The sequence below is a fragment of the Melospiza georgiana genome, chromosome 1 (assembly GCF_028018845.1).
Source record: "Melospiza georgiana isolate bMelGeo1 chromosome 1, bMelGeo1.pri, whole genome shotgun sequence".
NCBI classification, from domain to species: domain Eukaryota; kingdom Metazoa; phylum Chordata; class Aves; order Passeriformes; family Passerellidae; genus Melospiza; species Melospiza georgiana.
Genome location: NC_080430.1, coordinates 79,182,454 through 79,195,240, shown reverse-complemented (window position 1 = coordinate 79,195,240; position 12,787 = coordinate 79,182,454). Strand labels below are relative to the sequence as shown.

The window sequence follows — 12,787 nt, the reverse complement described above, 5'->3', positions numbered from 1 at the left end:
AAGCCAGAAAAGTATATCTTTTCAATATATACAACAAAGTATTTTTGTAAATAAAACAAATAATAACAGCATCAATCAGATGTACTTCCCAGCACGTTCTCAAGTAAGGTACTCATACAGTTAGAATCAGATTCAAAACTCACAAGTATGGTAACGGAGAAAAGGAAACTAACCAAAAGAAAGTCTGTGGTTTAGCTGAGGCTCAGCCTGTCCCAAGGGTTATACACTCGATTTAGGCAGTTTTGGTTAGCACTTCCCTGGAATTCAATTCTGAATGTGACAAGCCTCAGTAAGTCTCATTTAGCATTCCGTCTAATAAGGAAATTGAAGAGAAATTTAACTGAAAATCATGGCACACAAAGGAAACAGACGAAAAAATAAACAAAGAAGTTATTTCTTTTAGGGTTAGACTCATGTATATAGTTCATGATGGTAAAACGGCCTTTTTAAGATCAACTGGATTTTCATTCTTTATTATTAAATGTATTACATGTATCTACTGCTCATTACAAGGAGTAGTCTTGAAAAGAAGTAAAGAATAATGTCACTCATAACTGTGCATAGGAATCTTCTGTAAGGAAAGAAAGCAATGTTTGTATTCTACAAGAATTGTTTTAGAAATAATATTTTATGTTAAAAAGCATAAATATTAAAATACAATTTAATTCTGTCTGAATAAATTTTCTTTAAATCTGAAATGTTTTGTCATTTTCAATGCTATTAGAATCCTTCAGAATGTATAAATCGTTACATGAACATTTTGTATTTCTTTGATTTCTGAAAAAATAATAATACAGATAAATAGACATGGCAATTTACATTTCTGCCTGCCAATCAATTTGCCATCTAAGTCCTTCCATTCAAAATAAAAGAGGCCAGTTCTTGAAACCTAATAGATAGGGACCCATTCCTGCATCCATTGAGTTTGCAGAAAACTTAAGACATTCTTTCTTTTTAATTCAGCTCTTGTTCAAAGATAAGCTTCTCCTTTTGCCTTTCAAATAATTAGGAAGTATTAAATCTAATGATGAATGCAATGAAGAATTTGTGGAACATAATATCAAAAATATTTTACTTAAGGGTATATTTCAAAAGCTTTATGTTTTCAAGTCTTTGTGAGGCACAGAGAAGATGCTCATTTCTGCAGCACTCCTAATAAGCCTACTTGCTGTTTAGCCAGATTTTATACAATGTGTATTGCCAGGGAGCTTTGTTTTTCCTTGGAGCCTTGTGATCTCTACTATTGTTTATAAATCTTTTAATTCAAACAGCTTAAAGCACTTCCTTGTGGATGTACCTTGACCTACCAGCCCATTATGTTCTACAACAGCTCATGCAACATCTGAGACCAGATTACAACATTCTCGTTGGCCTTGAGCCAATATGCAGAGAAAATGCATTTATGTTCCAGAAGATTTTTACATAAATTGTTGACTGAATTCAGAATTACTACAAGATCCCAGCTACAGTGTCAGATCAATGTGCATCCAATGACCCGAATAGAAATTAACTTCAGATTAGTGGTTGCATTAGGATATTCTGTTCTGGTATTTACTCTTCATACATTCATGTGATAATATTGTTTGAAATCAATATCAGCAACTCATTTAACTCATAAAGTCAGGCTCCACCATTGCTTAACTATAATGAGAAACATCTTAGATTTTGACCATTTGAAATGTAATGATTGACCTTAAAATTTTGTCTGGTATAGAGAAAGCAGAAGAAAAAATTTTGATAGATACATATGGAAGCAGCCAAAGGCATGTTAAATATTTTAATGAATTGCCTTTTGCTGTTATCTACCATAGGAACATCCTAATTACCTCATGGTATCAGAATCACACAATTATCAAAATATGCATTTAACAGGGGCTGGAGAATAACTCACATATGAGAACCGTATACCTTTGTAACCCATCCCAATATTATTCAGCAGTTAGCCTGAAAGAAATCTTTACTAGTTTCAGTATTTTAGCTATGCCATCTCTGTGTTTTATCCAGAAATGCTGGAAAATTAAAAAATATTGGTGACTCCAAATGCTTTCCAAGCTGCCTTTTTGCCATGAATTTGACTACTAACTGGATTTCACTAATAGCTTCTTACTTCACTGAAAATCAACATGATTTTCAAATCAGTTATATGTTGAAATTGTACATACTCTGAGGAAACCTGGGTGGATTGTCGTTGACATCTGTGAGTGTGATATTTACAGTTGTTGACCCTGACAGCCCTCCGACCTGCCCAGCCATATCTTTGGCTTGAATGACAACGGAATAATGCTCTCTGGCTTCCCTGTCCATATTGTGCAAGGCAGTCCTGATGACTCCTGTGAGGGAAAGAAAACAAACAAACAAACAAAACATCAGAATTAGCTTGTTCAAGCAGGAGCAAAGGCTGGGCGTAACTTTTCTTTAAAGGAAAGGTAGAGCTAAATGGTTAGTTGTCTGTGTCATATATATACGTTTATAAAACACAGCTCCAGATGCCTCTAGGCAATGTCTGCTGCATAATATGATAAAATTGAAACAGTATTTACTGAATGAATTATTATATTATTAAATAATTAATAAAACTTATAACTTTCCTGATCCAAAGTTACATTGCCAAAATAACAGTGTTTTCTCATATAACTCTTCAAATACCTACTTAATAGAAAAACAATGAATTGAAACTCTTACCACAAGGAATAAGACACAAGGTGTTTTCTAACAAAAGGTTATTTCTTAATTAATATCTCATGTATCTCTTAAAACTATCCAAAAGCTTGATTTTCCTATTTAACAAATCTCAAAAAAAATTTTTTTTGGTTTTGGTACATGACAATAATGTAGATTTTTTTAATGTTTGGCTTCATTAATAATTGTAAAGTAAAAGATAATATTTTTATTGTTATTACTGTGTTAGAGAGAGAAAACCAAAATTGAATGATCCTAAAATTGCATTATTTTTTATCCATTATCATCAGAATTGCTTTTCACATTTAGTTACCCATACATGTAGAAGCAAAGATTAAAATAAAAGTAGGGAGAGACAACTTGATGGGCACAGCTTCAATTAGGAGACATTTTCCACCTGTGATGATACCTGTAAATTAAACCCGGCTACTTTCTTTGATCACAGACTGACAGAAAAGTCATGGAATTAAGTAAAGAGGAAGGTAGGAAACTACTGCATTCTGTGGGCAGACCAGCTGGGAAGAAGCTTTTCAGAAAAGAATCTGGTGTGGGTCTCGGGCTGAACATGAGCCAGTGATGTGTCCTTGCAGCAAACAAGGCCAGCATCTCGAAATGCATTGTCAGCCAGTCAAAGGAGGGGATCCTTCCCCTCTGCTCAGCAAATCTGGAGTGCTGGGTGCAGTTCTGAGCACACCAGTGCATAAAAGATAGTAATAGACTGGAGTGAGTTTTATAGAAATAAATAAAGAAATATGTAAAATGCTCAATTTATTAACATTACATTTTAATAGAGCTAAAATTTTAGCATAACTTCTATTGAACTCTGAAAGTGAACTCTTGCTTGCAATAAGGATATACCATAACACCATCAGATGTTGCTTCTGGGTAAATTTTAATCATATAATAATTACTAATGCAAAGAATCTTAAGTAGAGCCTTACTCTTCAGGAGAACTTTATGTACAGCACAATTCTCAAGCTTTTTTGACTCCCACAGTTTCAGATTATGTAAAAAACTATTTTCCAAAGCATTATCTTTCTTGTATTTTAAAATTACATTCTTTGCATTTCTTCAATAAAACCATTTAAACATTACTATATACAAAATGGAAAATTTCATGTAGCTTATACCACTGTGTCCATTCACTTCTGAAAGCAAATCACACAAAAACAAGGAGATCTGTGCACAAAGAATTTTTTTTTAAGCATCCACGAAGTTTTAGAATTATTTTAACACAGTTTTGCACTGTAAGTTACTTTCCATCAGAAGTGTAGATTGGGACAAGCTGGCTAAAAATAGTATACAAGTCTGGTTTAGTTCATCAATGTTTTTTTTCCTCAAAATGATACTGTTTGAAACAGATATTTTTTCAGAAATTGCAACATGATATATTGAAAATAACCACAACTTATACACATTATAAATTTAGAAAAGAAAATTTACAGAGTCACTTAGATAAAAGGAACTGCTATAATTTAAATATGCATTTTCATAAAAATAAATATGGTTTACAAAATCTAGTACTACTGTTCTGAAAATATATTTTACTGATCAATAGGAATATGGGAATGTCTTAGAACTGAGAATGTCCTGCTTTGACTTTTCAAATGAATTGTTTTGGTTTTTTACATTGAAACCAAACGTATCATGCCTATGCATATGCATGTAGGAAATATGGAACTTTTTAAAGAACCTTCCATTTCAACTTGTAACAGACCAAAGGTAACATAGTAGAACATGCCTTCTACGCTATCCTCCCTAGTACTAGCCGCTTAATTTAAATAAATAAAAATTACCCTGATTTATGGTTACTTTTCTTTGCTTCAAGGGGTATGACACTTAATCAAGGCTTGTAGATAGTTAATTAGGATTTATGGGTGACTAATCATTTCATCTCTCTCACTTGCAGAAGATTCCTCTTCTCTGAAAACTGAGAAAATTAAATTGGGGAGGCTTTTGGTTTCAAAACCTTGTATGCAAAGTTTAGAGTAAGAAAACTAGTTTTAAAGTTTTGATGGGCTGCAGGCAGGGTGTGAGAGAAGATTTAGTTTCCTCTTTTTCCTGGGTTTCAGATCCATTTATACATCCTGAAATTGTATCATCAGTATGAGGTACGTAACTAATGTGAGGACTCTAATGCTCCGTCCTTGTCACTAGCAGCTCCAACAACTTCTGGCAGTGCAGCATTAAATCATGCATAATCTCAAGTTTCACTATTGATCCCAAAATGTGTGAGGAGAACTTAGTTGCCTTTTCCACTAAGATAAAATTAAATGATCCAGCAGTTTCCTTTAAAGCAGGAATTGCTCCTAAGTATCTTCTGTATCCTTGGCAAGGGTTGGTGTACATCCCACAAGAAGACAGGAAGTTAATCTTAAGAAAGATATTCTCCTGACTAAAACATTTACAAAAAAAAAAAAAAACTGAAAAAGAAAGCTGTCACAGGTTTTTTAAATTTAAACACAATCCTAATTTTGCCTCATATTTTTTTAGGCAGCACTGTGACCCTGTTAACCAAGTACTTCTCAGCTATGCCTTCAGTATTTATCCATCTTTGGTAGGAAAAGAAAAAGAAAATTAAAAAAATCCAAGATATAGACGTCATTACAGGTACAACCCATACTATTTCTGGTATTAAGTAAAGAATTTCTACAGAAGTTTGACTGCTATGTCAAAAATCAAATGCAACATATGGGAGGGTCAATCTATTGGAATGGAGCTGGGAAGAACACACAGGTTTGGACTTCTGCCCTCACAAAAACTCATACCTATTTCCATCTTAAAATTATGAGATTTTTTTTTTCCCACATGAAAGGCTCTCCCAAAAAACCACATTTTCTTCTAACTTCTTTTATAAGTTTATTCACCTCTAAAGCACACCAGTTTTGCTAGGGTTTTTAAATGTTAATTTTTTTTTGTTTGTGTGTGACAATTTCAATAATTTTGGAAAGCACTTTTTCCAATTTGAATTTATCTTTCTTGACCATGTATGATGAGAAACCTACTTACTTTCCAATTAAGATTTTAATACCATCTTTTTCAATTGCAACATTTTTATTTTCTATATGGAATACATTACATTGATGATTGATCTTTAATTGACTAATAAACCCATGGTATTTTTCCCCAGTGACACTTCCAAATGACTGAGACCAGAATTACTGTAGAACCATAGAATCTCTTAATGTGAATAGGACCAATAGGGATCAAGTCCTACCCCCTGTTACTCACAGGAATAACTAAAATGAAACAATATGTCTTGTAAGCACTTTGACTATCTAATGCTGTTAAACTTGATTATGCTTTTCTTGCTCTTGCCCATAACCACATAAGCCTCCTTCTCAGTACTGACAGTTCCTCACAACCTATTGCAGTTAAGAAATTTCTTCATGATGGTCCTGTATTTATCCTCAAAGTATCAGATAAAACTGAGAAAAAGAACTCTGAGATGAAATATTGATATATCTACTATTATGGATAGCTCCTTTTCTTTCCTTTTCCTCAGCACCTCTGGATTTCAGAAAGCCCTGAAAATTACTTCATTTTTGGCAAGTTTTACTTCCATCTCAGGCTCTCTGAATTTATTCTTATTACTGAATTGCAGTAAATACCTTTTCTTTTATATAAAATTTTCTTAAAGATACTTATATGCTCTGCAGCATCTGACAATGTGTTATGTTGTCTTTTTTAGCATTCTATGAAGAACCATTTAACTTACTTAAAAGAAAAGCTACAACAGAAGGATCCACTGTAACTGAGACTGCAAAAATCAAGACATTTTTAATTCAAATGCTGAAAGACAAATACTAAGAAAATATCTGCCACAGCCAGGTGCATAGCTACACATTTACTGAAGTATTTTAATATGTACTTACCCATTGGTCTGGTACACTTTAAAGAATTTATCTTATTACTTACACAAAATAAGAACTCATTTACATTCAGTAACCACCTCAGAATTTTAGTCATCTTTATTTTACAGCCTACTTCTGCATGATGTCTGAATTGCCCCAGATAAAATATGGTCTATTTTAATATTTTGAGCTCAGAGGTTTTCTATCTAGTGGGGAAAACGAAAAGAAAACAGTCACAAAACTCCACTTTAATGGCAAACTGTGTTTTGTCATGGGGAAGTATTTTTTTTGTTGGAAAATTTTCATTCTGTTGTTGAAACATGAGCATGGTCAGTAGATATTTGATGAAGGGCCAGTAAGTCACATTTGATTCCCCATTTTCTAGTTTCTTATATATCTGTCTTGCCATGGTCATAGACAATTATGATTCAAATGCAATTCTAAACATCTACTTAATAGCCAACTAAATGTGGGAGTTTACAATTTACTGAGGGATTTGAAGTATTGTAGATGGTAATTTTATTAACATTATTCTTTCTTTTGGAATAAAAGCACTATTTTTATCACTGCTTTTTCTGGGGTATGAATTTAGCCTATTTTATTGTAACTTAATAATCTGAACATCTTGTATGTATTAAAACACATTTCAAATTCTAATATTATTCTACCTTGAAAGACAAACCAATTTTTTCCATTTTAAGACAGATACTGAAAAAGTCAAAAAATACTTCTTTTTCTTAAAATTTCAAAATAAAATTAAAATTTAGAACTCTCAATAGACATTGACTTGAATTTGTGATTCAGTTCAAAATATAAATGTAAACAGAAATCTGCAATATAAAGCTTATGGTCGTAATTCACTTTCTGAATTCTTCTATAACAAAGGTGCTTTTTAATCTAGCCCTTTGGCTCAGATCCGCTTTATACAACTAACGTTTTGTTCCTTTACAAAGATGTACCTACACACTTCATGGATCAAAGTCACAGCACTATAGAAATGACAATTAGTGGTCAATTTTCTTCTCTGGTCATGACTATAGTAATGAAAGACAGCATATCCTTCCTTAAAGAAAATTCGCATTGAAATGAAATACATGAATCCAACATTTAAGGACAACTGCTAAAAAAAAAAAAAAAAAAAAGTACTGAAAAATAAGAGTACTTTAAAGGGAAAATAATAAACATTTTAAAGAAATAGGCTAGAATAGCATTGATTTGGTATTAAAATAAGGGATGGGTTGACCAGACTGATTGTACTACAGTGAATACCCCCAAAAGAAAAAAATCTTTTTAAATAACTGTAAGTAAAAATAACCTTCTCTAACATCTTTATGAATAACAGACAGAAATTAAAAAATAAAAAAAGTATTTTGTTGATGCCTCCTAAATTAAGGAATCTGAAGAAATTTTCTCTGACTGAGTGAAAATACACCATTTTATGTGGCAATTGCATGGATACCAAATGTAATCACAGCACCTCTCAGTTTTAGTATTAGAACAATCACTCTAATTAAATTAAAATTTTGCTGCCACAACACCTCCAAAAAGAAGAGAATACATTCCAATGTGCAATATGCAAGTGCTGTAACCAAAGGGATATCTATTACAGATATAGTAATCCAAAATTTTTGCCAATGGTTGTCTTTTGTTTACTTCTAATCCACACAGAAAGAAGTTGAATAGAATTGGTCTTACACTGATCCCTGTAGAGTCCTGGAGGAATCTCTTCTTTTCATGACAATGTTGTCTTGGTGATAACTTTTCTCCTACCTCCCAGGTAGCCAATTCATAGCCATTTAATATGTGGCTTGTTGCTACTACTAATTGCTATCTCTTTAAATAGAATTGTGTGTAGCATGTCAATTATTTTTTCAATATAACCTGGCATTTCACAAAACAAAGAAATCAGGTTTGTTTAGCATGGCCTATTTTCCAGAAAAGCACATGGAAAGACATTATCATTATCCCAATCTTTTTAATTGGCTAAATCCTTTCTAATTTCTCTGTTTTTCTTTTATTTCTCTTTGCCTAAATTTGCCAGCCTCATATAGCAAATTGATTTTGCTTGGCCTTTCAGAAAACTGACACACATTTAAATTCTGCAAACTTGTTTATCTACTTTACTCTGGGAGAATCTACTACCCTTCCTGGATTTGGAGCTGGAAAAAATTATAATTCCCCCATTAATCTAATTCTGTTCCTAAAAAAGTAAAAAATTCAGAGTCAAGAAAATGAAATTCTGACATGTTTTTTTCATGTGCAGATTCTGCAAAAGAATCTGCAAAAAATGTTTCATTCCTCAGAAACTATTTATCAATATGCTAAGTCCTGAAAATGTCCAAGTAGTTTCTTTTGGAGTACAAATTGCACACAACTTCCTATGATTTTTCAGACATAGAAATACAGTTAAGCATTCTTTCAAGCAAATCTTCTACCTGAGTGGTTTTGACCTCTTTTAAAATTGTTTTTCCATTTTTGAACAGACATTTTTTCCAAAAAAATTGCTGAAGATGTGGTATGGAGAAGCAGAAGAAAGCCTAAAGACAGACTTAGAATAAAAACATTCATATGTCTGGGTAACCTGACACTATATATTAATTCTCTGCATAACTGTGCAAGATTTAATAATTATATTTTCATAGAAAACATCTTAGTGATTTTGCAACGACTCATGAGTTCTTTGGAATTGGAACCCAAATTATTGGCATTTCTATAGCTCTGAAGAAATGTGGCTGGGAGCCAAAAGGGATAAATGGTCAGGTCCTCCACCTGTACCAACACGATGCTCAAACTCTGATATGTTCCTGCTGATGTAGTAGGCATGTGTCTGAAATAAGGCCTGCAGAAGTATGATGCTACTTCTCTGTTGAAAATAGGTCTTTTTGAGCATTAATTTAAAAATGCACTTAAAAAAGCAAAGAAGAACCTGAACCTCAAGGGACAGGGAACAGAATAATTGTTTGCTGAAAGATGGTAACAAGTGATGGCTGATTGTATAACAGAATGAAATGTTAGGCCAAGATAGCTGTGGAACCCACCTAGATACAGATATACATGATTAACATTTATCTTAATGCCATTTAGATATTGAGGCAGTCTCCACAACAGTTTACTTCTCAGATATGCAAGCAGAGGAACCAAGCAAATGATATCACTGTGGAGGCAAGGGCAAAGAATGCTGGAAGAGATTACTCATTCAGTGCAATTTCTTCAGATATAAACTTCTTATAGGTGTATTTAATCCTTTGTGAGAAGGAACAACCTAATGACACGTGACGAACAAAGCAATTAGGTAAAAAGGGGATGCATTCTGTAACACCTGAACAAGCAGATTGGAATTAGTACAAGAGTCTTCTCAAAGGAAATCACATTTGACAAGAAAGAGCTTAAAACAACCTAAAAACTAAGTACTTATATTCACAAACATGGAAATCCTGCTCTCTTAAAATAGAATAGACTGCTGGACTGCTAATATTGAGCATTTCTTCTTGTAATGTTACACATTTTCTGGCTTACACAAAGCTATATTTAATCTGCAACTTGAATGAAAACTACAAAGGAAGATGCAGATGAAGATTAAAGCTGCTAATATTCCAGTAATAATCCAAAGCTCCTTATTACTTTCTTCATAATGAAACAAAATAAAGATGAAGCCACAGACTTTACTTCATAATTCCCATCTACTATCAGTAAATTAATTTGCTTTAATGCAAATTAAATTTTTTGTCTTTAATAAGTACATAATGATATATCTAAATAATTGGAGATAATTAACATAATTGCCCATGATTTCAGATTATATTTTGGCTTTTTTTCAAAGTAGATCACCTTGATAAGTGGTCAAGCAGAGAGACAATAACTATAAGCATAAATCTCCCCTTTCTAATAGGTTCAAAATAGTGTCCAGCTAATAAAAAAAAAAAAAAAAAAAAAAAAAAAAAAAAAAAAAAAAAAAAAAAAAGAATTCAACATACAGTCTTGAAAAGATTCCACAACTGGACTTTTTTCTGTTGAATAATTTGATTACAACTGACGGACGCGGTCAAGACATACAATTCAGATTATCTATTGGTAAGAAAACCTGCTTAGCCAACACACCAAGCCTTTACACATAGGTTGTGTTCTTTTCTGCCTGGGATGCTCACTCCTCACACACCCACGGAGCATTCTACTGTGCTGCAGTGCTTCACTGGCCTTTGCATGATATGTTAAGGACAGCAGTATGGCATAACATATAATTTTTATAAGTCACTGAGTGAGCAGCCTTACTGAGCACTTCAGCATGCTTCTCTGCAGAGCGTGAGTGAATTACATTGAGACTGGTGTCAATACACGAACGTGAATCATTTTCCATCTATCCCAAGTACCTGGATTACAAGGAAAACCATGCAGCTAATGTCCTATGACAGTGGCCATGCAAGCTAATACTTTTCAAAGAAAAACTTTAATAAATTCAATAAACAGCAGAATTCCATTAATAAAAAAAAATTTCCTTAATTGTGGGAAGTGCTAGATTTAGCGCATCAGAGTGTAAATATGTATATATGATACAACAGCTGCCTTAAAATATGAGTAATTGAGTAATTGAGTCCTTGAAAGAAAAATTCAATATTTTTTTCTATATCTATGAAAAAAAATTAACACAATGTTCTCTTGAAAAGCAAAATTAATGACCAAAAAAATTTAGAAATTCTTTGAAGCTTCCATACTTGTATAAAAATCCTTATCTATTCACGCAATAAAAAATATTAGTTCAAACTCTGCATAAGAGAAAAAATATCTAAGGACTGTACTCTGGATAAACAGAAGGCTGACCAAGGAACCATGGCAGATAACACATAGATATTTTTGAATGCTGAAAATTTGTCTGTGGTAGCCTTAGGTGAACCACAATTTTCAGCATTTTCCTATGGACACAAAAATAATTGTGATACATAAATAAAATTTAAAGGAATCTCATAAAGGATGTGAAACATGTTCACAAATGTTATTTTCTTCCACAGACCTGACATCCACAAAATCTTTGTGCATTAGGTGACATAATAGGTGGCTATTGACTTCTGTAGAGATTCAATCAGGAATTATTGACCTGAAGTCAGATCGATCTAGTCAGAGAAAAGATAAATCTCTACCTGGAAGTACAATAAATCTTACAATTGGCTGAAAACAGCAGTCTTTGTTGTTCATTTGTTACAGTACACTGCTATCAAGAAAATGATTACTGGATTACTGAATTACTGGTGTAACTCGTCAAAAGAGATACTGTCACACTACTCTCACAATAAGTTAAAAAATTTCACAATAAGGTCACACAGAACATAAAATATGACACAAATCAATTTTTTACAGCTGTTTCTCTTTCTAATTTGAGCCAATTCATTATTCAACAAAGTGCTCAACTTCTGCTGAACATATTAGTATTGAACACCTCTTGAAATAAGCATTGTCTGCCTTTGAAATTATTCTGAATTTAGAAAAATCAAAATATTGTAAATACTAGCTCTGTCTGAGAAACTCTTACTGGAAAAAGACTTACTTAGGAATAACTCTGCATATAATTTGTTATTTGTCCTGGAAAAATCATGACGTGGTCACCCAGACAAAGAGAAGTTATACATCCTCATGAATCCAATCACAAGTACCATAATTTCAAGCACCATATATTGCAAACTTCCAGGCTGGGTTCTGTAAAAAATAGGCAAGGAAAAAAAAAAATCTTCTTTGCTTTTCTTGTTCCTACTTACCATTCTCATTTAAATTTTCTAAAAAATACACCAGTCTTTGTTTTGTACCTTCAGGTTTAATTTTCTCTATGAGAAAAGAACAAAACCTACCAACTTAAGATTCAAATTACTTGCTCAGTCATCAATAAGCTTAATAAAAAAAATGCAAGAAAATAGACCAGTAGCAGTGTCAGAGAGGTTTCTTCCTCCTTTGGGGTTCTATGTTGAGAAACTTCTTGCCTTCTGAGGACCTGGAATAATTTTAAAAAGTGTACCTCAATAGCCTCCGTCTGTCCTTTCCAAAGCAAATAAAATTTTATAAATGATTTTCAATTTCTCCATTTCATATAAAAAATTCAGAGTAGGACAACACAGATTATCGGCCTACCTTGATTTACAGTTTGGTAGAAAAGGTCAGTGATTACTCTAAGTGCATGTTCTAAATAATGGCATGAAGATTCATTGAAACTTATTCAAATGTACTTGTAAACTAATCATTAAGAAATAAACTTTCAATTACAAAAAGCAAAG

The 12,787-nt window shown here is 32.7% G+C and overlaps 1 protein-coding gene across 7 annotated transcripts in view; it reads right to left on the bottom strand.

Moving 5' to 3' along the window:
* CDH18 (cadherin 18) overlaps nucleotides 1-12,787 on the bottom strand; it is a 229,841-nt gene that overhangs the window by 63,013 nt on the left and 154,041 nt on the right. For all 7 annotated transcript variants that reach the window (XM_058021639.1, XM_058021628.1, XM_058021608.1 and 4 more), the window contains one exon: nucleotides 2,163-2,330. In XM_058021639.1, the coding sequence (XP_057877622.1) occupies nucleotides 2,163-2,330 (168 nt within the window). The remainder of the gene's footprint in view (nucleotides 1-2,162; nucleotides 2,331-12,787) is intronic.